The sequence below is a fragment of the Cynocephalus volans genome, chromosome 2 (assembly GCF_027409185.1).
Source record: "Cynocephalus volans isolate mCynVol1 chromosome 2, mCynVol1.pri, whole genome shotgun sequence".
Lineage (NCBI taxonomy): Eukaryota > Metazoa > Chordata > Mammalia > Dermoptera > Cynocephalidae > Cynocephalus > Cynocephalus volans.
The window spans coordinates 195896902-195919969 of record NC_084461.1 but is presented as its reverse complement, the minus strand read 5'-3'; the positions used below and the strand labels follow the sequence as shown (position 1 = coordinate 195919969).

At 41.6% G+C, this 23068-nt stretch overlaps 1 protein-coding gene across 1 annotated transcript in view; it reads right to left on the bottom strand.

Annotated features, from left to right (window-relative positions):
* Positions 1-23068, bottom strand: part of CCDC60 (coiled-coil domain containing 60) — a 178469-nt gene that overhangs the window by 14169 nt on the left and 141232 nt on the right. Inside the window, exons 5-7 of the mRNA XM_063087734.1 lie at positions 22374-22481; positions 12510-12600; positions 7837-8068 (exon numbers count right to left, since the gene is read on the bottom strand). Of these exons, the coding sequence (XP_062943804.1) occupies positions 7837-8068; positions 12510-12600; positions 22374-22481 (431 nt within the window). The remainder of the gene's footprint in view (positions 1-7836; positions 8069-12509; positions 12601-22373; positions 22482-23068) is intronic.

The following is a 23068-nucleotide window of genomic DNA, read 5'->3' as shown; positions in this document are numbered from 1 at the left end:
CAGTACCTCAGAACCTCAGAATGTGACTTTATTTGGAAATAGGGTTGCTGTGAATGTAATTAGTTAAGTTAAAGTAAGTTCATATTGGAGTAGGGTGGGCCCTTAATACAATACGACTGGTGTCCTTGTAATAAGAGGAGAGAAAGACACACAAGGGGAAGATGGCCATGTGATGACAGAGGCAAAGATTGGAGTGATGCATCTACAAGTCAAGGAATGCCAATGGTTGCCAGCAACCACCAGAAGCTAGAAAAGGCAAGGCATGATTCTTCCCTACAGAATTTGGAGGAAAAATGGCCCTGAAGACACCCTGATTTTGGGTCTCTAGCATCCAGAACTGTGAGACAATAAATTTCCATTGTTTAAAGCCATCCAGTCTGTGGTAATTGTTACACAGCCCTAGGAAACTAGTACACAGACACCCTCAAAAGTTGGAAAATGAAATATACGTGGATTATATTGGAAATATATGTGGAGTATATAGTTGGAAGTATACATGGAGTATATTGGAAATATACAAGGAATATATAATTGGAAAATGAAATATACACATTTCTTGAAGTCTGTGCTTCAAGAAAAGTGGGAGAGTGGAAATAGATGGTCCTGATTTATATATATATACAGTTTTCAAATACCTGGCTCCCTCACTCATTTCCACTTTCTAGCATGGAACTTGCTTGGTACAAAACCACAGGCTTTGGGAATTCCTTTTCCTCAAGTAGCTGTCCGCAGTGCTGAAATATCAGTGAGGTTTAACTTGGTGACTGTGACTCCTCCATAGTTTCTCCCCAGATTTATGAACAAGGAGAGAGAAAAGGAGGAAAATACAAAGTCACACACTGGAGGATCAGAGACATCCCAAGAAAAAAGGGGAGATTGTTGAGATGGTTTTTAGATAATTTCAGGAACTGTAGTGGATTGAATTATGTCCCCCCAAAACTCATTGACACTTGAATTTTGTACCCCAAGTTTCATATATTAGAAGCTTAATCCCCACTGTAACTGTTGAGGGTGGAAAATCCTATTATGGTTATTGAAAGATAGGGCCTTGAAGAGGTGATTGGATTGTGGGACCATGCCATGGTGAATGGGTTAAAGGTGACGGTCGGGGGCGTGGTTCTGAGGGCTTTCAAAGAAGAGAGAGGGGAGTCTACTCTCTTGCTCTCTCTGCTTCCACCGTCTTGCAATGTGAGACCCCTGGGTTACTGTCACCACCACCAGATAGGCTTTGACTTTGTTCTTGCAATGTGAGACCCTCTGGGTCACTGTCACCACCACCAGATAGTCTTTGAACTTCTCAGCTTCAGAAACTGTAAGCAATAAATTTCATTTTTCTTTATAAATTACCCAGTTCCAGGTATTTTGTTATAAGCAAAATAATACAGGACTAATACAGGAACCAAAAAAGAAACTACAATCGGCAATTACTGGAACATGAGCAACTGAAGGGAAAGTCTTAAACATGTATTCTTAGCAGTGAAACCTGTTTGCATCCAAAATAAACAAACATGCTATTTGGATGGCTCCACTGATGGAAAATAATTTTTATTTTTTACTTTTTAATCTATCTCAATGAAAAATATTGGTGGTATTTGCACTGTCTCAGAACAGACAGTAGAGTGGCTTATACTGGTTTCATGTGCTTTTGAAAAATCTATCACGTTTTACTTCCTCCTCTGGGATTCTTTTTTTAAAATTTATTTCTCTTTTAATTCATGGCTGCAAAATATTTAAAAAGACTAAGATAATAGAAAATATGCTCTCTTACCACAATAACAGAAGGAAATTTAGAAAATTCACAAATGTCTGGAAATTAAACAACACTCTCCTAAATAAACAAAGGGTAAAAAGGAAAACCACAGGGAAATTAGAGAGTGCTTTGAGATAAAAATCAAAGCACCACATATCAAATTTATAGGATGCAGGGCTCATGCAGTGCTTAGATGAAAATTTATACTTGTAAACACCTATATTAAAAATCAGAAAAATCTCCAATCAGTAATGTAAACTTCTACCTTAAGAAAATAGAAAAAGAAGAGCAAACTAAACCAAAAGCAAATGTAAGTAGGAAATAACAAAGATTTTAACAGAAATATATGAAATGGGGAATTAAAAACAATAGAGAAAATTAAGAAAACCAAAAGTTGATTCTTTAAAAAGATTGAGAAAATTTGCAAACCTTTAGACTGACCAAGAAAAAAAGAGAGAAGACTGAAATTAGTAAAATCAGAAATAAAGCAGGGGCATTATCACATTGTCATTATGTTTTTTTGCAGCAGTAAGATTTAGTTTCTTTCTCTTTTTCATTTGCATTTTTGTTCTACCAGTGGGTTTTATTCTTTCTTGTGAATTCCTGGTAGTGATTACCTTTTTTAGGATTACAGATGCAGGACTTCCTTGAGGATTTCTTGTAGGGCTGGTCATGAGGTAGTGAACTCCTGCAGTTTTTGTCTGTGTGGAAAATACACTATTTTCCCCTTGTTTCTAAAGGATAGCCTTGCTGGGTATAGTATTCCTGGCTGGCAGGTTTTTTCTTTTAGTCTTTTGAATATATCATCCCATTTTCTTCTGGCCTGTAGAGTTTCTGTTGAGAAGTCTTCTGTTAGTCTGATAGGGGCTCCCTTATAAGCAACTTGACACTTTTCTCTTGTTTCTTTTATGATTCTCTCTTTGTCTTTGAACTTTGTCAGTTTGACTGTAATGTGTCTTGGGGAGGATCTTTTTGGGTTGAATCTGTTTGGGGATATTTGAGCCTCCTGGATCTGAAGGCCTATGTCTCTCCCTGTACCTGTGAAGTTTTCTGTTATTATTTAATTTAATATGTTTTCCATAACTTTTCCTTTCTCCTTCCCTTCTGTAACACCCATAATTTGAATGTTTGCACATGCAAGGTTGTCTGGTAGGTCTCTTAGAATTTCTTCATTTTTTAAAATTCTTTTTTCTTTTTTTTGTCCGTCTGGGTTATTTCAAAAAGACTATCTTCAAGATCAGAAATACTTTTGTCTGCTTGTTCTAGATGGCTGCTTAAGCTATCAGTTGTGTTTTTTATTTCACTGAGTGACTCTTTCAGTTCCATGAGTTCTGCTACATTCTTTTTAAAGGTATTAATCTCTTTGTAAATTTCCTCCTTCAAATCCTGGATTTTTCCCTTGGTTTATTATGTTGTTTAACTGAGTCTTCTTGTATCTCAGTGAGTTTTCTTAAGATTATTGCTTGGAATTCCTTTTCAGTCATTTCAAGTGTTTCCTTTTCTACAGGGCCTGGTATTTGAGAATTACTGTATTCTTTTAGTGGTGTCATATTTTCTTGGGTTTTCATATTTCTGGTATCTCTACATTGATGTCTGGTCATCTGGTAGAGCAGTTGCTTCTTCTATTACTCTGGAGTGGGCTTTGAGGAGAGACACATCCTCTTCTTTTTCCAGTCTCTGCTGGTGACTCTCCTTGTGTCAATGCAGTTGAGTGTCTGGCAAGCCACCTGCATGGTGGCTGTGGCTACTGCTGTGGCATTGGGCTGCTTTTGTGGCAGCTGTGGCTGTTGCAGTGGATGTGGCAGGCCACCTGCAAGGTGTTTTTGGCATGCTCTCTTGCCTGCTTCTGGGCAGGACCTTGGACCCTGGCATGCTCTCTTGCTTGCTCCTGAGTGGAGGGGGCTACCCTTAGCTCTTGACCCTCTGGGATTCTGGAAGAATATTCTCTTTCCTCATCCAACAACCACACCTGGTAAGGTGTGAACTTACACAGCACACTATTCTCCTGACCTCCACCATCACACTGATTTCATGGGATAGAGATTACCTGTTCAGTTGTGGGTCTTCCCCTCTAGGCTGTGAGTTCCTTGAGGCCAGGGTCCACATCGTATTTGTCTTTCTACAGATAGCACTTGGCACTGTGCTTGGCACATGAGATCTTAGCCAATAGCTGCTGAAAGAATAAGTGAACAACTAAGGAGAAAAAAGAGGGAAGGATGTTTGAGGCCATGAGCTAGACTTGGGTATCAGTGAAGGATGACAATGCCAGTGCAGACACTTTTCATCTCGTTGTGGGTGCCTGTAGTCAGCTCAAGCTCAGGTCTCAAAAGCCATACCAGGAAGGGAGACCTGATGCCCAGGGCTTCCCAAGACCATTTCTATCCATCCTTGTTTATGAATGCAATCATTGGGTGCTAGGGAAAGAGCACCTTTCCTTAGTGACTTTGGAGCCATCTAGGCTGTGATAAATGTCAATATTTAGTCATTTCACACCCTACCTCCTCATTCTCAAGTAGTTTATCTTCCTAGTAATTTGTGGGCATGATTCTATTTGACCTGAATCTGACCTTCATGTTGGTCTTGGCATATCAACTCCTCTACTGCCACACATCCCAGGATCCTCAGGGTGTGTCCAGAAGTCTATTAGTGAGGGGGCTGTGGCTGTTTTCACTACTTTCTTCCCTCCTCCTGGGAACCAAGCAGCAACATCTGACTGCTCCTTCATTGCTTTCCCCATCTATAAGCAAACCAGCCTAGGGATGGGTGGATACCAGCAAATGACCCCTGTGACCTCCCACATTGGCAGCCCTCGTAGAGAATCATGTATAAAGCTTTATACTCATCTAATTCAGCACAGATTGTTTTTTTCTGCTTGCCAAATGTCTCTAGGTAGGAAAGGTGCCCACTAACGTGAAGCTCCATCCATCATGTAGCTGAGGTTGGATATGTGTGAAATAGAACAAAGCCTTGGGACTCCTCAAGGTTGTCTGGAATAAAGGATTTTTTTGGAAAGGGTGCAGCTGGTACAAAATGGAGTTTCCTTGAGGAAGACAGTCTTGTGATGGATGTCCATAATTAGAGGAACCTTCTCAGTTCTCAGGGCTGTGGATATGTCATTATCCATGGCTCAGAGATAATGTCATCCTGTGTTCTCAAATGCCAAATCATCTCCCCAGAGAAAAAAAATTCTGGCTTTCTTACTCCACCTTCCATCCCCAGCCTATCTAAAACTTTCACCATTGAATGGCTAAATCCATTTCTTCTTATTTTGGGGGGAAAATAAAGGATGTCTTTTTGTTGTACAGGGCTGGTTAGAGGGGAACATTAGACAGCATAGGATCCATGTTTTGAGTTGCTATTGAAGTGAGTTTCTTCTCTAATAGTTTCAAGACTTGGAGCTTCAAGACCAACATAAAGAATGAGCTGGGCTTTGGTTTCATGAGAATCCCCATGACATTGATTTGGGGAGGGGATCAGTCTACAGAAAGGCCATGACCTGCTGTCTCCAGTGATTTGCATCTGCAAAGACTTTGTTGTACAGCCAGCCCTGGAAATTAGGCCTCGGTCAAATGGTGCATCTCTCAGCATAGAATTCATGAATTCAGAACCAATTTGAGCAGGTTTTAGAAGGCAATGACAGTCTGGAAAATCAATCTAATTTGTCAAGGCTGTGACAAATAGGATGGAGGTTAAGGTATAAATGGAGGAAAAGGATGGGGAGGCTGAAGTGGAAGCACTTTCCCTCCAGGGGGTAAATCTCTGGTGGGAATAGATTTCTCAGCCATTGTTATGCACCTGCTGTGTGCCAGGCTGATGGTGGATAAGACATTACTGTTCCACACCTTCAGGGAGCTCACATTAATTTCCCCATTCTTCCTTAGTAATAGAAGTAAGATTCTTTCAGTGTGTTTGAAGGGAAACATTTACTGGCTCATTTCTCCAACATCCTTTGCAGCTGGGCAAGGCCTTGTGGCTAAGTTCTGGGCAATGGTATTTAGTGTAAGTGCAATATGGAGCTTCTGAGAAGGTTGCTTAAACTCAGCTGGGAGTGGACACTTTTGAACATTGCCTACTTCCTCCTGCTTCCAACCTAGAATGTGGGTGTGATGGCTGGAGTTTCAACAACCATTTTGGATCATGAAGTGATGTTGAGGATGGCAGAAAAGAAAGACAAAAGAAAGCAGGATTCTTGGTGATCTTTTGGAGTCATCTTACCAGCCCTGGACTGGTCTTTTTAAATCTGTAAGAAAAATAAACTTTCATCTTTTTTAAGCCACTATTTTTCAGGTCTCTGTACTCAGCCAAAATAAGTTCCTACCTGATACAGTGAGATGTAGTTGTAAATCAAAATTAAGTACTCAATAAAAGGAAATAAAAAGTACTAAAAGATTTGAGAAGAGAGAACTTGGGGGAGTCAGGGAAGGCTTCACAGAGGAAGAAACATTTGAGCTGGGTCTTGAAGATTGAGTAGGAGTTTAACAGACTGAAGGGCCAAGATCAGATGCAATTATCTTGCTATTTATGGCTTTCTTGTTTATTGTCTGCCTCTTTCTTCTAAAATGTAAGCATGGGGAGGGCAGGTACCGTAACTCAATTCCAGACACACAGTTAAGTGCTCAGCAAATGAATTAAAGAAGGTTCAAGAAATCCACAAGTGTCACATATCTGTTGATAGTTTTTCTTAGTTCCTTTTCATCTCAGATAATACTTCTGTTCAGAAAACAGTTTTTAAGGTGTTGGAGCCTTTCTCAGCTCCCTGATGACAAATGAGGGCAGTGGGGATTTTTCTCATTGGCAGTCATTGCTCTGAGTCCTGACCCACATGCTGGATTTTTGCATTCCAGCTTGGACCACACACAAACTCTTGTTCTACCTTTACTTTCTTTTCAGCCTCCTTGAATCTACATTACACTTAGTCCTTCCTGTTCGGCTCAGCCCAGTTCAGACTTGGTTGCCAAGGTCATTCTAGATGGTGTGAAAGACCAGTGGAAGAGCAGGCAGGCAGACCTCAGCTTGGACCCACTGCGGGGACACAGCGGACAAAGATATAGCAGGAAGTTGTCTCATGCATCAAAGCCAATAATTTTGCAGTGGGCCAGACCTCCTTCATGTCCTTGTCTTTCTCTCTATTTCTTCTATCTTTCTACCTTTCTGTATGAATCCTTCTCTTTCATTTCCTATTTTCTTTTACTGTACCAGCCCAAGCCAGAAAATTCTGAGAACGAATTTTTTACATGACTTATGGAATCCAGTGACAATTCTATCTGGTTTAGGTCCACATACTGCTCCACCGGCAAATAGTATGCAAAATTGTGTATACATGTCTGTTTAAATTTTTTTCTTGAGCAAGAGCCCATAGCTTTTAACAGATTTTCAAATAGGTCTGAGTTCCCAAAATTGTGAGCCACTAAAAAGGCTTGTTTCGGGGTGCAGATCACAGAGTGATACAACTTCCCTATATAAAATGTTTGGAAAAGACAAATCTGTAGAGACTGAAAGTAGATTTGTGGTTGCCTGGGGGCTCTGGGTGGGAAGGGAGAGGGACTGCTAAAAGGCATGAAATTTTCTTTTGGGTTGATGAAAATGGTTGCAAATTTGATTGTGGTAACCGCTACACTACTCTGTAAATTTATTAAAAATTATTGAATTTTACATTTAAAATGAATGAATTTTATGGTATGTAAATTACACTTTAATAGAGCTGTTAAAAAGTAGACATCAATTTCAAAGACTTAGAATATAAAATATCTTATTCATAATTTTTATATTGATCGCATGTTGAAATGATAATATTCTATATAAATTTGGCTAAACAAAACATATTTGTAAAATCCAAAAAGGGCAATTGGTGACCGTGGGCTGTCTGTCTCCTTAGGAGAAATGGCTCTGAGTAACCCAAGTTATAGAGTATATTTCTGATCTCTGCTGGGAGAAAGCAAAGACGTGCACGGCAATCGAACAGGGAAGGGGAACCCCTACGTCTCCTTTAATTGCGTGGGGGTGGAGGTGAAGAAGGACGGGTTCTTGATGTCTGGCTTGAAGGCAATGAGCCAGGGCAGATTAGTCAGATCTCAGGTAGGACTTACTGAGGTGGAGAGGTTCTTCATCTGGCTTGGTTGAAGATGACTCGTTGTCCTCGATGTCTTTGCCTGTCACCTGGATAACCACACTCTGGGGCTCATCTGAGCCAGGATTCACGGAGATCATGCTGCCCTGGGGGGATGACCCTCCACTGGTCCGAGACAGACTGAGTGTGGAGCCTCGTCGGCTTGGCTTGCAGCTGGTGGCTCTTACTGTAGGAATTTTGAATTTCTTGGTCTGAAGGAAAGAGAGAAGAAAGAGCGATGTCAGAAAGGAGAAAAAAGGTTGGAAGGAAGGAAGGTAGGAGGGAGGGAAAGGGAGAGCGAGGGAGAATGGGAGGGAAGGAAGGAAGAAAGGAAGGGAGAAAGAAAAAGAGTGAAAACCTGGCTCTGATCGTAAAGTCCTTTTAGCTTTTTCCATACACCATGAAACATGTCCTGGATCTGGAGTGACCTTTCATCACAAATCAAAGTAATTAAAAAATGAGTATTCTTTGAAGCAAACATGACAAAACTTTTTTCTATTAAACGAGTACACGGTGGTCCAAGTATTCACCACGGGAAGCCAAATGTGTATCCAATGATGTTGCCAAGGCTCAGGAGAGTTTTTGACTTTTCTTTTGTGATAACTGTCAGAGTTGATCTTTACACCGTAGGAGAGAATGGGTCTAATTTCTTTAGGCATATCTTGGTTTTGACCCCAAATCGCATGTGTCAACTTTTTGTTCACCAAGTTGATGTCTGGGCCTCAAAGAATGGAGGTTTATATTCACTGGGGTTTTCTAAAGAACACAAGATGAAGAAAAGTCTAGGCCTGACATTTAGGAAGTGGAGAAGGGGAAGCAGATTTCCCTAGTGAGGTAGCATTTTTGCCATGGTTGTAGTAGGTGGGGAGGACTGGATGACTAGTCTTAGAAGGGACTAAAAGGTAGGTAGGGAACGTCCTGTGAGGGGAATATGTATTTTTGGAAGGAAGGGAGTTGAAGAGAGCTGGTTACAGGTGTAGGTGTGTGTGTGTGTGTGTGTGTGTGTGTGTGTGTGTGTGTGTATGTGTGTGTGTGTGTGTGTGTACATACCCTCCCGGCACAATTGGTGTAACTTCAGAACACACCATTGGAGCCATGTGCCCATTCAACTTGTGATCCAAGTTTCAGAGAAGCTTCATAACTTGCCCAAGATCACACCCCTAGCAAGTGGTGGAGCCAGGATTTAAACCCAGGTCAGGCTAACACCAAAGCTAATTACTATGCCTTGCTTAAAAATGAAAGCCTTTTTCCAGTGGCATTGGCAATGCCCTGGATCCCATGCTGATGATTCTTTATGGCATTTAAAATGCCAGGTTTACAGTGGGGTAAGAGGAGGCCCTCAACTGCTCCAGAAAAACAGTTCAATACAGGCTGGGCTATAGTTTACACTCAATTGATAGAAACCCTTTTATTTGAGAACATTTAAAAATGAAAGCTCTTGGTGGGGAAGGGAGGCAGACTGATTTCTTCTTTAAATGAAACTCATAGTGTTTGATATGCTAGGAAAAAGGATAAAGAGAAGAGGCAGCACTGAAGGCCACACACACACACACACACACACACACACACACACACACACACACACACACACACACACACTTTTTTGGCATCTGGCCAAACCCTTGACCTTGGCGTTATCAGCACCATGCTCTAACCAAGTGAGCTAACTGGCCAGTCCCCACAGCAATATTTAATACAGATGGAATAGTGTGCAGAGAATTGTATTCAGTGGGATTCATGTTAGGGAGTCTACTGTATGAGTACCCTGTGAGGCCCTGAATATGGGTGGAACCTTCTTGTACCAGAAGAGGGGAGGGATTTCTTGGTTGCACAGGGGAAGAAGAAGGTGGGGGAAGGGGGGGCTGTGAGGCTTAAGATGAGATCTCTCCCTGTGACTGCTCCTGTCTCCTCCAAATCTTCAGCAAAACTCTATACAAATGACAGAGTGCTTCAGAATGTGACAGACTAGGGAACTGGAGTTTGAACTGGATTGAATCAGATCTCCAAGGGTGGATCACAAAATGACTGAGAAAAAAAAAAGCACGTACCCAAAGTTAGCATATGCTCTCCTTTGATAAATTAGGAACTTTGTACAATGCTCCCTTTGTCTTGACACTGCAAGTGGTCAAGAGCTTGCCAGACTGACAGAAAGCCCCTCTATGCCCTGCCACTCTGGAGGGAGATGAGGTCAGAGCTCAGGGATATACATGTAGAAGTTGCCTCATCCTATTTCATCTGGCACAGTATGAATTCCTGACTGGAAACCAGACTCTTTAGATCAACGTCATTTTTGAAGGCTGGACAGATTGTGTCATGGGGGCAGCCTGGATCTTGCAATGAGCACTGGACTGAGAACCAGGAGCCCTCAGGGGGGCCTTGAGCAAGTTGCACTGCCTTGCCTCAATTTCCTTATCTATAAAACAAGGTGGTGGGTAGTGGACTGGGATAACCTCAGAAGAGCTTTCCATATTCAGAGTTCTGTCTGCGTCTTCTTTGAGCTAGGATTTCATCCTGTGCTCCTAAAGTTGCCATTAATTAAAATTCAATTATCCACCCCAGCCAGGAAATCCAAAGTGAAGGGATGACACCTCCAATTAATTGAGAGTGGCAGAAGAATAAAATGTGAGGGGAAGATGTGACAGGCAGTTTCAGCATATTGCTTGCCCTTTATTGAACTGACTGTCTCTGAATTGACTTAAATTCCCAAATGCTTTTTCTCTATTTTTTATATTTTCTCGGAGTGGTGTTAACTAGCTGCTTGTTCTACCTCAGTAGGGACTGATTTTTAGCAATGGAAAAAAAGATTTCCCTGAGTGGTTCCTTATACTTTCTAAGAAGTGGGATTTGCAAACTGGTGGTCCCTGGGAGATGTGTTCAGCTGCCCAGTATTTTACAAATCGAGGAGATTTTTATATAGAAACTTAAGTTTTTGGTTTCTCTTGAAAATGGTAAGCCCTGGGTTCCCATTGTCACATGGCTAGAGCTGAGCAGAAGTTCTTCTCTTTAGCTACGTAGGAGTGTTCCAGTTTGCCACAGACCCTACCGCTCCCTATTGTTTCCCATCCAGCCTGATTTTTTTCATTAACACAATTTGCCTGGACCTTATAAATGACTGCTTTGGGACTGACAAGCTCTACACATATAGAAAAATGCAAGGCTTGTGGGAGTTTGTTGGAATCTCTTGTTCAAAGTCCTCATTTTACAGGTAGAGAGACTGAGGTCAGAAGAGGGAAAAGAACTTGTCTAAGGTCACACAGTGAACTGGATCACTGTGGCTGACCCAGGTCTCTTGTGTCCTAATTTAGTGCTCCCCTATGCCCACAGTGGGCCATGCTGCAGCCCAGGGTTTGACCTGCAAACTTGCTGGGGAATTCAATTATATGAGAATTCAAGTACCATGATTCACTTTGCTGTCCTCCAATTTTAGTCGTGAATATTCCTGAAGGACAGTTTTTTAGGGTTTGTGGCTCCCACTGCTTTTTCTGTGCATTTCTGGAGACGAGTGCACACAATATCTCCACAGCAACTTTCTGTGTTGAAAAGCAAAGCCTCTCACATCTCAGGTCTAGGAGCAACTTGATGAAAGAGCAAGAAAATGGTGAAACTCTTCATGTGGGGCCATTATAATCATGATATCATGGAGAACAGCCATTTAAAGAGCCCAGTGTTTAATAAAAAGACTCAACATTACCTCCTGGCTCTGCCATTACCCAGCTGTGTGACTTCATGCAAGTCACTTACCCTCTCTGAACCCCAAATTCCTCCTCTCCCACCTGAGGATAAGAATAGGTGCCCCATGGGGGTTATCAAGAGGGCAGAACTGAACAATATACCTATAACATTTCCTTAGCACAGAACCTGGACCATTGCAATTACGTTGAAAAGCAGCCTCTACGAATTACGTAACTATGATAATGCTAAGCATTTTCATATTTTCAAAGTGAGTTTGCATATTGTTTCCTGGGGTTCTTCACCAGAGTTGTGAGCTAGGCAAGGATGAACATTATGTCCATTTTGTGGGTGAAGGTACAGGCTCCAGCAAACATTCTAGTTATGTGCTATCTCAATTGCCTTTACATGTCTAAATGTCACCTCTTGCCTTTGTTATGATTATGGCGCTTGTTTTTGAGTAGATGAATTTGGGAGGTTCTGGGTTAGGAATAGCTTTGGGTGAAAAGAATATAGGTCTTGATGTCCTTTCAATAATAAACACACATTCTAGTTTCTAGAAAATCCTGTCTGCTGAATCACTCACTTCTTGTTTTCTGACTGGGTTAAAAAGAGAGAGAGAGAGAGAGAGAGAGAGAGGCAGAAAGAGAGAGAGAGAGAGAAATGACTGTTATTGATTTACAAGATAGAGTGAGGTGACTCCATTTCCTTCTGGTGACATCTTATTAAGCAGCTGCTCAGTACTGCCTTCCTCTCCCTATCAGGTAGCATCGAGCCAAATGTCATTTCTCCTATAATCCCCAGATAACTATTTTAATTAAAATTTACAAGAACCATCCAACAGCATGTGATTCTGATTTCCCTTTACTCTGAGAACCAACTAGAAAAAAAAAAAATTCCCATCAGAGAAAAGGCTGGGAAAGTGTTACTCAACCCAAGTTGGGGCCTGGTAGCCAAATGGTAGAGTTGAGTGCAGTTGGTTACCTTTGAAGCTGTGATGAATTGCTCCCACCTCTGTCCCATGGACTTGTCCTTATTGATTTTTTTTATCGTGCTCTTGCTTCCGCCTGGGTCCCTGATAAGAAACAGCTTAATGAGTTTTCCATTGCCAGAGCTTCAGTTAAGTTCTTTTAAGAAATGCAATCAATTGAGGATGAGTGGTAGGTGGTCTCTGTTAGGATTCCCGCCCCACCCCGCCCCTGCCCCACACTTGTGAACAAGTGGAATGGACAGTTCTCCAAAACTGGGTCATCTGAGTGAAACTGAGGTTAGGAGAGACCACCACTTATTGGGTAGGGGTTAAGGGAGGTGGCATAGATATGTATGCTTTTTGCATCTATTTCCATTGTGGGCTGGGGTCCTCTCATAGACTCCCTGGCAGGTCCGTGGTTTCTCCTGGGGGTGAATTGAAAAGTGTGTTTATTTGTGTTTATTTCTGAATCTCCTCTGCTTGTTCTGTTGCCTAAGGTTCCCACCATCAGGGATACTTCTGAATAACACAGAGAATTACTGGGTGGGGTTGTGTGGAGCTGGTGAGGTAGGTTACACAATGAAACTCACTGACTTGAGGTTTATTGAGAAAAGTTCGCTATGATGCTACCTGCAAGATGCTTCTGTGCCTTCTCACTGCATCATCTCAATCACCATAACCTGTGATATAGTTATTGTCATCCCATTTTACAGATGAGAAAAATTCAGGGGGCTTAAGTCACTTACCTAGATGCAGATTTACAATGACACTAATGAAACTTAAACTTTGGGGTCCCTCACTTACATGGGTCCTTCCTCCAGGGCCTTACACTTAACTTTGTATTGTAATTTTGTGTCCTTTTTCTTAAAGTGACCCCCCCTCAATTAAATAATCTTCAGGCCCCATAGAAACTAGGTCCTCCCTTCTCAGGTTGGGAACTTTCTAGAGAGGAGACTGAGGTTCCAGCAGGCTCTGTTGGTGACATGCCAATAATCTTTTATCTGAAACCCGAGGACCAGGTGTGTTGACAAATTAATAATGTTGACATTTTGGAAAGGAGATATACTGCATATATGATATGTTAACATAATCCCTCCGATGGGGTCTGGGGCAGCATCTTGTAATCAAACACATTAATATTTCTGCGATGAAATACATGGATGTTTACACCAAGTGGGATAAATAGACAGTAAATAGCTTCAAGTCAAGTTCTGACACCAAATCAGTTTGGTTCATGTCAGATTTTTCTGCCAAATGAGTTGTGAAAAAGCTGAATTTTCAGAGGCTTTTCGATTTTGGACTTGTGGCTATGGGGTGCCAGGTCTCTATTGATAAGCAATAGGGAGTCTCAGTGTGTGAGGTCTCAGCTACTTTTACCAATCTATTGATTGATTGACTGGCCTATCAGTTTCTCTATCCATCTTCTACCCATCTATACATCCATTTATCTATCCATGCATCCATGCATCCATGCACCCATCTCTTTTATTATCCCCCTTTTCTCCACAGAAAGGGTTTTAGATGGCTGGGATCCTTTTAATCACTTGGCTGGCTCTCATAGCGTAGAGCAGGGACTTGAGGAAATGAGAAGATGGACAAACCAGTTTGGATGTGGGGAGACACTGACAGGGGTCCGGGCTTGTCAGAAGCTGTCGAGTGCTGGTGCTGGCAGAAAGGGTCTCAGATATAGGAGGCAAAAGGTGATCAAGATAAGCCTTACTTAAGGCTGGCTTCTCATGGCATGCAGGTCTGAGTAGCAGAATCAAAGGCTTTTGCCAGTCCATATGGGGAGGGGCGTGTCTTCTCCTCACTAGCAGGGCCTTGCTGAAAGTCTACCAGCATATAGCCACAACACAGGAGATGCATACAGACCCCAAGGTGGAAGGCAGGCTGGGGAGGGTGGGGTAAGAAAGTGTCTCCAAGCTTTTTATAAGACTTTATATTTGATTACACAATAAAAAGTCCTCTAAATAATTAACAGTGGAGCTCATTTAAGTTGGTTCTGCCTGCCTCTCCCCCGAGTAATCAAATTAGGGAATATTTAAAATCCAGCCAGAGGAAGGAGCAGTACTTCAGTCCTATAAACAATATTTAAACCAGCGGCACTTTTGAAGTCTAATTTAAGGCTCACCAACTGGAAGCGTTTCTGCTTTGGAGCATTTCTTTCAAGACCACAGGGCTTTTTGCTTTTTCCTTTGCTAATGCAGCCCCTGCTGAGCCTCCAGCCTTCTTCTTGAAGTTCAAAAGCAACCCCCTTTCCACTTTTAAAATTAAATCTGGTCCCAGTCAAGCTTTCAAAATCTTAAATATTCAGGCCCAATTGGGAAGATGGAAGTTTTCCACTAATGCTGACTTCCAAGACGGCCAAAAATCTATTGCGACTTCAAGCGGTAGGCTGAATGAGCTTAAACATGCAGCAAGATTCCCACAGACCTTAAAAAGCCCTGAGCCCTTGCTCTTGCAAAGCCATTGAGAAAGAAAAGTCCTGGTTAGACAGAATCAGTCTCTCTGATGTTTCATTTTCAATAACAAATAAACCAAAAAGGAAGATCCATAGGGGGAGGAAAAAAATAAAACCACATGAACTGCATCCTCCAGTCTACACCTCGTGGAGAAGGGCAAAGCAGGTGGGCGTTCCTCCCCCACAGCCTGGTGGGGTAATCATTAGTGCCTTTCGCCAAGTAGTCCCAGTTCTTCCCTGATCCCTGAAGCCAGGTGTAGCACTGTAACTTGCTTTGTTCAAAAATACATGAGCAAAAAGGACATGTGGCACTTTGGGCAGCTTTAAGAACTAGTTCTCAAGTTATCAGATTCCTCTTTCTGTCTTGTGGGTAGTGGAAGCTTGTGCAGAGATGAAGCTTCTATCAGCCTGGGTAATGAGCAGAGCCCCTGGGTTGGACATGTAGGGTGAGCAAGAAACAAGTTTCTGTTTTGTTAAGCTGCTGAGATTTTGGAGTTGTTCATTATGGCAGCTGAATCTAGCTCACTTAATTGATGCCCCTGATTAACTGTCTGTGTGACCTCAGGCAAATATCGCCGCCATCAGAACCAGAAAAGTATTGTCTTGGTGGTTAAGAGTGGATCTAAGAATTGGGTAGACCAGCTGTTCGAATCCTCCACTTGCCCCATTGCTTCCTACGTGTGACTTTGTGGAAGTTATTTAGCCTTTCTGAGCTTCAGTGTCTTCATCTGTAAAATAGGGGAATAATATTAGCTATGCTAGAGGATTCCTGTGACGAAGAAAAGAAATGGGGCTTGTTAAGAGCTTGCTGGGTGCCTTGTACAGAGAACTGAATATAGTTCGGCTATTAACAACAATAACATGCTTTTTTCAACAGAGATCTTAATGTGTCTGAGAGGAGGAACTGATGATGGGTAACGAGGCACTAGGCAGATTCATGGGGGAGAAGTAGCTATAATTTTCAGGCCATAATTTCCCCCTGCTGAAGTTTTAGGGGGGATCCTATTTGCCGGAAATCAAGGGAAGAGGGCGTTAAGCACCATCCCATCTCTTTTAACTGCTTCCGCCAAGTACATTTTGTTCCAGGTGGTCCCTTGAAGATGTCTATCCACAGTAGCAATCAGAGCAATTTTCTCAAACACTTCACTCTCTCTTTCTGAACTTGCTTTTGGCGTAAAACATTGCTTCTCAAGGTAGAAAGTCTGTTGGCTGGTTTAGGATGTGCTCCTGTGTTCACGTGTCCATGACTGAGGGGGAAAACTGCTGATTCTGTACCAGGGAGGTGGCAGAGGTCAAAGCTCTCGGTATCTTCCAAGCCAGGTGGCTCCATCCTGCCTCCTGAGTGATAATTGGATCATCCTGCCATGTTTTCTCAATCTGGAGATGCCCACTGGTGCACCAAAATGCGGGTGTGATATAATTAAATTGGTGTGAAGAGGAAAGCAGGCGAAATCCTGAGAAATCAGAGATTTCACTCAGATGTCACCTTCTGAGTGAGTCTACCCTTGGCAATCCAATTTAAAAGTAAACCACCCTACCCCGTTACTGTCACATCATCCATCAATTTCTTGATGTCAGCTGTTGCTGTCTCAAAGTATCATGATTATTACATGTTTATTATCTGTTGCTCCCTCCCACTACCCCTACAATGGAAGCTCCTGAGAGCAGAACCATTGTCTGTTTTCTTCACTGCTGTACCCCCAGTAGTGCCTGGAAACAGTAGGTTTGAGGAAAATGAGACTTTCTCGGTTGTGGGGGGTGGGTACCACATGACGACAGGGAAAAATTTAAATACAAACAACTTTTTTAAAAAAATTGCTATTATGTGTATTGTTCAGAACGATGCTGCATTGTTTCATGAAAGCAGAAACTTGAAAAAGACTTAAAGGTCTTGGAGGATTGGTTAAATGTGTTTCTGTGCATTCATATGTTGATAAACTCCACAGCACAAATTCAGACATAAAGAAATGCTCCTTACATATTAAATTAAACAGCAAAAATTTAGTTGCAAAACAGTATTGCAGAATGGCACTTTTAATTATTTTATAAAAGAAAGTTATATATCATATCATTTTGATAAGTCGGGTCCCTATTGTATCCTGGGGCCCATTAGTAAGTGCCATTTTGTTTTGTTTTGTTTTGGGCAGTTGGCTGATTCAGGGATTGAACCATGGACCTTGGTGTTCTCACCACCACGCTCTAACCAACTGAGGTGCCACTTTGTAATGAGATATATATTTTTTGGAGGGGGACACAAGATTATTCTCTAAGTTAATTGAAGACTTTGGGCTTTAGCTACAAACAGAGGAAATTGTTTAGCAGCTAGGCTACCTGGGTTCAAATCCTGCCTTATCTGTTGCTAGTTATGCAACTTTGAGCAAATTACTTAAATTTTCTATGCCTCAGTTTCCTTATTGGTAAGTTGGAATGAGGCTTAAAGGAGGTAATAAGCCCAGAGCAATGTTTGACATAGAAAGCACTCAAATGCCAGCTCTTTTCATTATATATACAGTAGAGGGAATTAGCTGTTTGTGTATTGAAATGTCAAAGTGTGGTTGCCTTTTATGTTTGTATGCGGGTATTTCAAAAGTTCGTGGAAAAGTAGAATTGAAAGACAGTGTGAATCTTTCCATGAAGTTTTTGAAGTACACTTGTATATTTTTCTAAAGGAAGGGTGGGTTCTTTGTGCCTGGGCATCTCGGCCCTTGAGTGTCTGGACTCTTTTAATAAAAGTCGGGGTTACACCAACCTGGCCTCAATTAAGAGTGGGTCCAATGGTGTTTCTCTGGGCAGTCCAAGGCTATAAGACTTGGACAACTGTGCTACTCATGTGCCTCCAGGGGACAGCACAGGACTATGAGGACTCAAGCCTGTTGGAACAACCTCTCTGGTGAGTGTTAAACCATCCTGGAGGGTAAATTGGTAACTCTTTACTCCCCTCTTTGACCAGCAGTCTACCCTGTTTTTTACCAATGAGACTAGGGAAGATGGCAAGAGGGTTGGGGGAGGCAGCACTAAAATTTATCGTGTTTGCCCATACCTGGTGTTACCTGCTTCTCAGTAAAGGTCCACTCATTACTAGTTAGTCTTTCTGGTTGGTCCTTGGAATGTTAGTCTCTAATAAGAACAATACCAGTATAGGTTCATGATCCCCTATCCAATTCCAAAATCTAAAGGGTCTTGAAAACCAAATAAAAAAAATTAATAACATTTGGCAGCAAAATATGACATGATCTGATGACCTTTATTTACTTTCATTACACACTTAACAGTAAATATTTGCTTATTTATTTTCTGAAGAAATGTGTTTGATGACTCCCTCTGGGTATGTGGTGTTCTATATTGTATATGCCCCATATTTCCTTTCTAAAAAGCAAAAAACAAAACAAAACAAAACCCAAAAAAGCCCCCCAAATCACAACCCTGAAATGGCCCCAAGCATTTGGATAAAGACTTGCAGCCTCCAAAAAATAAATAAATAAATAAATAAAAATAAAAAAAATCAGGTCCTACTTTGCCCAAACAGAGGCTTGTATCTCTCAAAGAAGGGTAATTATTACATTCATTATTAAAGACTCAGTTTCTACTTCTGTCCTGGATCTGATCATCTTGTCAATTGAAGTAAACTCTCTTGTTAGCAGTAGAATTAACAAAGATGCTGGGAAATGATAATGTGTTTGAATTGCTACATGGTGAAACTGGGAAGTTGAGAAGTTTTTTTCCTCTCAGTAATGCAGAGACTCAGATGCCACTAACACATAACGACATCCTAAAATTCATTATCTGTCCGTTCACTCAACCATCCACCAATCCATCCAAATATGAGATCTTCCTACAACTAACAAAGATCATCCTTCTGCCTGCAGCACATGAGCTGCCAGTTACTGAAATCTTGCTGCCTGTAGAAAGCCCATGTTCAGGTATTGAACCACCCCTACTTTCTTGCTATAAAATCTATAAGGGGAGGGATTGGATCTACAGCTGTCATTATGCCTAATAGATATGAAGCCTCTGAGATCTACAGGTTCCCAGGGATGGATGGAAAATGCATGGTGGGAGTCAGGGCCCAGGGTTTAAGTCTCAAAATGTGTTAACAACAGGAAGGACTGGCTGCTTGATGGTGGAAACTCAGAAAAGCACAGTGAGGAGAACTGGAGATTTGGTATTTTCTTCTTGGGCTCCTTCCCTGAATTGTTTATCTTTGCAACCAGATTTTGGTTGACATTGTGTAGCACTTATTCCTGTCTGTTTGCATGTTTGTCCATTCATAGTGGATCTCACCTGTTGGTAAAATTCTTCTCAGAAGTTTATTTCATTCCTAGACTTAAGTCTCAATGGCATTGGTAATCACAGACCTAACAGCTCTTTAAAACAGGGATTTTTATTTTTAATTGCTCTCATTTAGTGAATACTTACCGTGTTCCCAGACATTAGGCTAAATGCTCTACATACTTTATCATGCTTAATCTTTACATCAACTCTTCTGAGGCAGGAACCCATCTGATACATGAAGAAACAGAGGCCCAGAGAATGTTAAGTGACTTGCCCAAGGTCACACAGCCTGAACTCATCCAGGTCCATCTGATGTCAAAGCCCTTGCTTTTAATGATTCTAATCCCTCTGCATGTTTTTTTTTTTTTTTTTTTTTTTAAATGCATTTGAAGATTTGGGGAAATGCGCACTATGGTATAAGGGTGAAACATCTTTAAGTAGGGATTAAGATTAAAGAGGAAATATCCTTCTGCTTTCTTTCTAACTAAAAAGATGTTTTCTGGCATTTTAATTTTTTTTTTTTATGAATTCCAAACAATGGTGTGCTGGAGCCGGCCCATACTGGCTCTCAAAAACTGATTTTGTGCATCTCTTCCCAAATCTAAGTTCGATGACTTCATATTGGTAAGCTTGAAATCTGTTATGGTGGGAATATTTACACCATGGAAATTGTCATTGTTACAAATCATGGCTCTCCATCCCTTGGAGACTGGTCGTTAAACATTTACCAGCATACCATTGATTCCAAGCTAAAACTCCCATCAGGAGGAAATGGTCCACTAGAAAAAACCCCAACAAATACTCTGACTTCTTTTGGGAATCTGTCCTGGACTGCATTTTTTCTCAGGTCTGGCTAGGTCTGGTTCAGGCTATGTCTGCTCTTATAGAACTGGACATCCTCAGATTCCTGATGGAATTTACAAGTCACAGTATGTCTGCTACTCTCAGTGTGACCAGTATGTCTTTTCACTGCAGTTAATTTTTGGTCACGTTCTGAACACATTTCTAAAACCAGTCACAGGAAACGAAGATTGTTCTTTTTCTCTCCTCAATGCAAATTCTACATGATGTTCTTCCCTTGATTTGGTAGAATGGGTGCCCATGTGTCAGAGGAAAACATTACTGCTGGTGGCTTGCTCAGGGAGATGAAATGCTATTAGAAGTCCCTTGTGATGCTCAGGGGCCTTTTTCTTAGAATCCCAGCAATCATTTGGGAAAAAAATTAGTGTTGCTTTGACCTAGCACTTCCCATTTCTCAGAATATGGCCAACAGAAATATTTGCAACTGGGCCTAAAAGATATAAAGATCTTTTGTGCAGTACTACTTGAAATGTCAGAAAATTTAGGAACGATCTGAGTGTTCATCAATAGAGAAATAGTTATCTAAATTATGCTTCATCAGTACAAGAGAATGCTCTGCTGCTGTTAAAAGAAGGTGGAAACTTTGTATGTACCATCATGGAAAGATGCCCATGAGTCATTGTAAAAAGGAAAAAAATCACATAGAGAATAATATTCAGAGTGTGATACCATTTCCGTTAAAAAAAAATGTGTGTATCTGTATATATTTAAAAGTGGAAGGCATTAGAAATATTTGGAAAGACACCTTAGACCGTTAAAAGGGAGTTTCTCTAAGGAGGGGATTTAGAGGAGGGAATAAAGGTTTCAGACTTATATAGGTGTGAACTTTTTGAAAAATTTCCATAAGAATAAGTTGTATTCACTTATTACTTAAGCAGTTTTGTTTTAAAGAAAAATAAATAATGCATGAGAAATATTTTAAAGCTACTGTTTTCAAACAAATTCTGGGAGCCACAAAGATGTTTGGAAATAACTGGGGTGCCACGGTGGAGATGGGAGCAAGTTGGAGAGGCCTCAGTTCTCCCAGGCCCCCAAACCTCTAGCTTCATGCAGAATTTCCATGTAGAAACATCACTTTTAAATTATTGGGGTTTCCATTAAAAAAAATACATTTCTGTTGCTTAAAAAAATAAAGTTTGTAAATCACTGTATCAAAGGACACTATGGTTTTAAATTTATTCCTACCAAGAACAGTGAATCAATTAGAGTTAGTAATCTATCAATAGATGCATGATTTTTATTTCTGGTTGCATTTGAGGTTAGTTTCTCTGGGCCCTGGTGCAAGAGATGGATGGGAGAGGGAGGATTCGGGGAATGGGTGGTAAATGTCCTCAGGAGGAAGGAATTAATTAAGACTCAGGATTTTGGAAGAGGAAGGAGACTGAATTCACTTGGGAGGCAGGGCTGTGAGGGGTGCCAATATCAGTGTATTGGGGGTAGGGGTGGGAAGTGTTAGCATTGGGGATGGAGAACTATTTTATTTAACTTGACCTGTCATTTTTCACAGTGCAAATCTAAATCTTAAGTCAGGGTTCTTTATCTCTTTTTTGGTCCCATTTTTGCAGACCACCTGACTCTTCTTAAAGAACCAATGTCTTTACATGCTTGTCTGTTCCTTGTTCTGTGCACAATGCAGATCCTGCACCAGTGGCTTCACAGCTTTTGCATGAACCCTCCCCTCTGGTGGGGACACACGTCACACTTTTCTGGGCCTAGACATCATATTCTGGGGCTTCTGACTGAACAAACTCAGCTGCTCTAGAAACCCGAATACCAAGTACTCCTTTGGGTCCAAGTGGAGAAGCAGCCACCAGTGTATATTTAAAAACAACACCACAAAACAAAACCTTGGGAGAAAGGAGAAAAACAAGAACAAAGAGAAAGGGAAGAATAAAGGGAGAGGGAAGAAGAAAAAGAAGACGAATTAGCAAAGAATAGTGCTGGGGAGACAGTCTGAGAGGAGCTTTGGAGAGAAATCTAGCTGTGGATCCAATGGTGTGCTTTCACGGCTTGCCGAATTCTGTGATGTAAACACTCACACTGCGACTGATTAATTTCAGGCTGCCAATGTGATGCCGCTGAATGGAGTTGGGAAGCAACGTGGAGTTGGGAAGCAACGTGGGAGGAAATGCACACAGTCAGCTCTCATGAGGTTATACGAGCAATCCGCCTAAAGCAACCCACCCACCAAGAACAGCCAAAGGAAGGGAAGAGCGTACAGGAGTCTCTTCCCCACTGCCCGGTCTATTGCTAGTGTATGGCAAGTGGAAGGGCAGAGGCGTACTTTGGATTCCAGCAGGTGATCACAGGCTTCATGGTGTGGTGGGTGTGGTCGATAGTCAGGGCTTCCAGAAGCCAGTGGAGGGCACAGAGCTGGCGGAAGAGGGGCTCACTGCAAAGACAGAGAGGGGACACAGTGGGACCCTGTTAGAACCACTTTCTTCACAATAACCACCACAGGTATAGTCGTGTGCTTGGCTCCCATAGAGAGCTGGCACCACACTCCAGGCATGTGCGAGCACTTTGCATACATCATCTCATGAGACCATCACAATGGGTCCAGGAGGTCTTCATTAATCCCATTTTACAGATGAGGAATCTAAGGCTTGGGGTAGTCAAGGAAGTTGTGCCAGGTCACTGGCCACCGGGTGGCAGAGCCATGATTTGAAATGAGAGAATGCTATGCCAGGTACTTGGAGTTTGTGTGTGTAGAGGGAAGAGACAATGGAGGGGTCCCCCAGCAGGAAATCTTGATCCCTGGCAAACGAGAGGAATAAAGGAAATTAATATCCTATGGGTGACCAATTGTTAATATGATAAAAGTATAATAAATAAACTAAGAGTGTGCAAAAAGTCTGGAAACACAGGGAAATTAGTGTACTCATTGTACTTTTTTTTTTTTTCCAGATTAACAATTGGATCCGTTTTTTTAAATTTAATAAGTTCTTTGCCTGAAAATGTAACTGGAAGTTGAAGAAA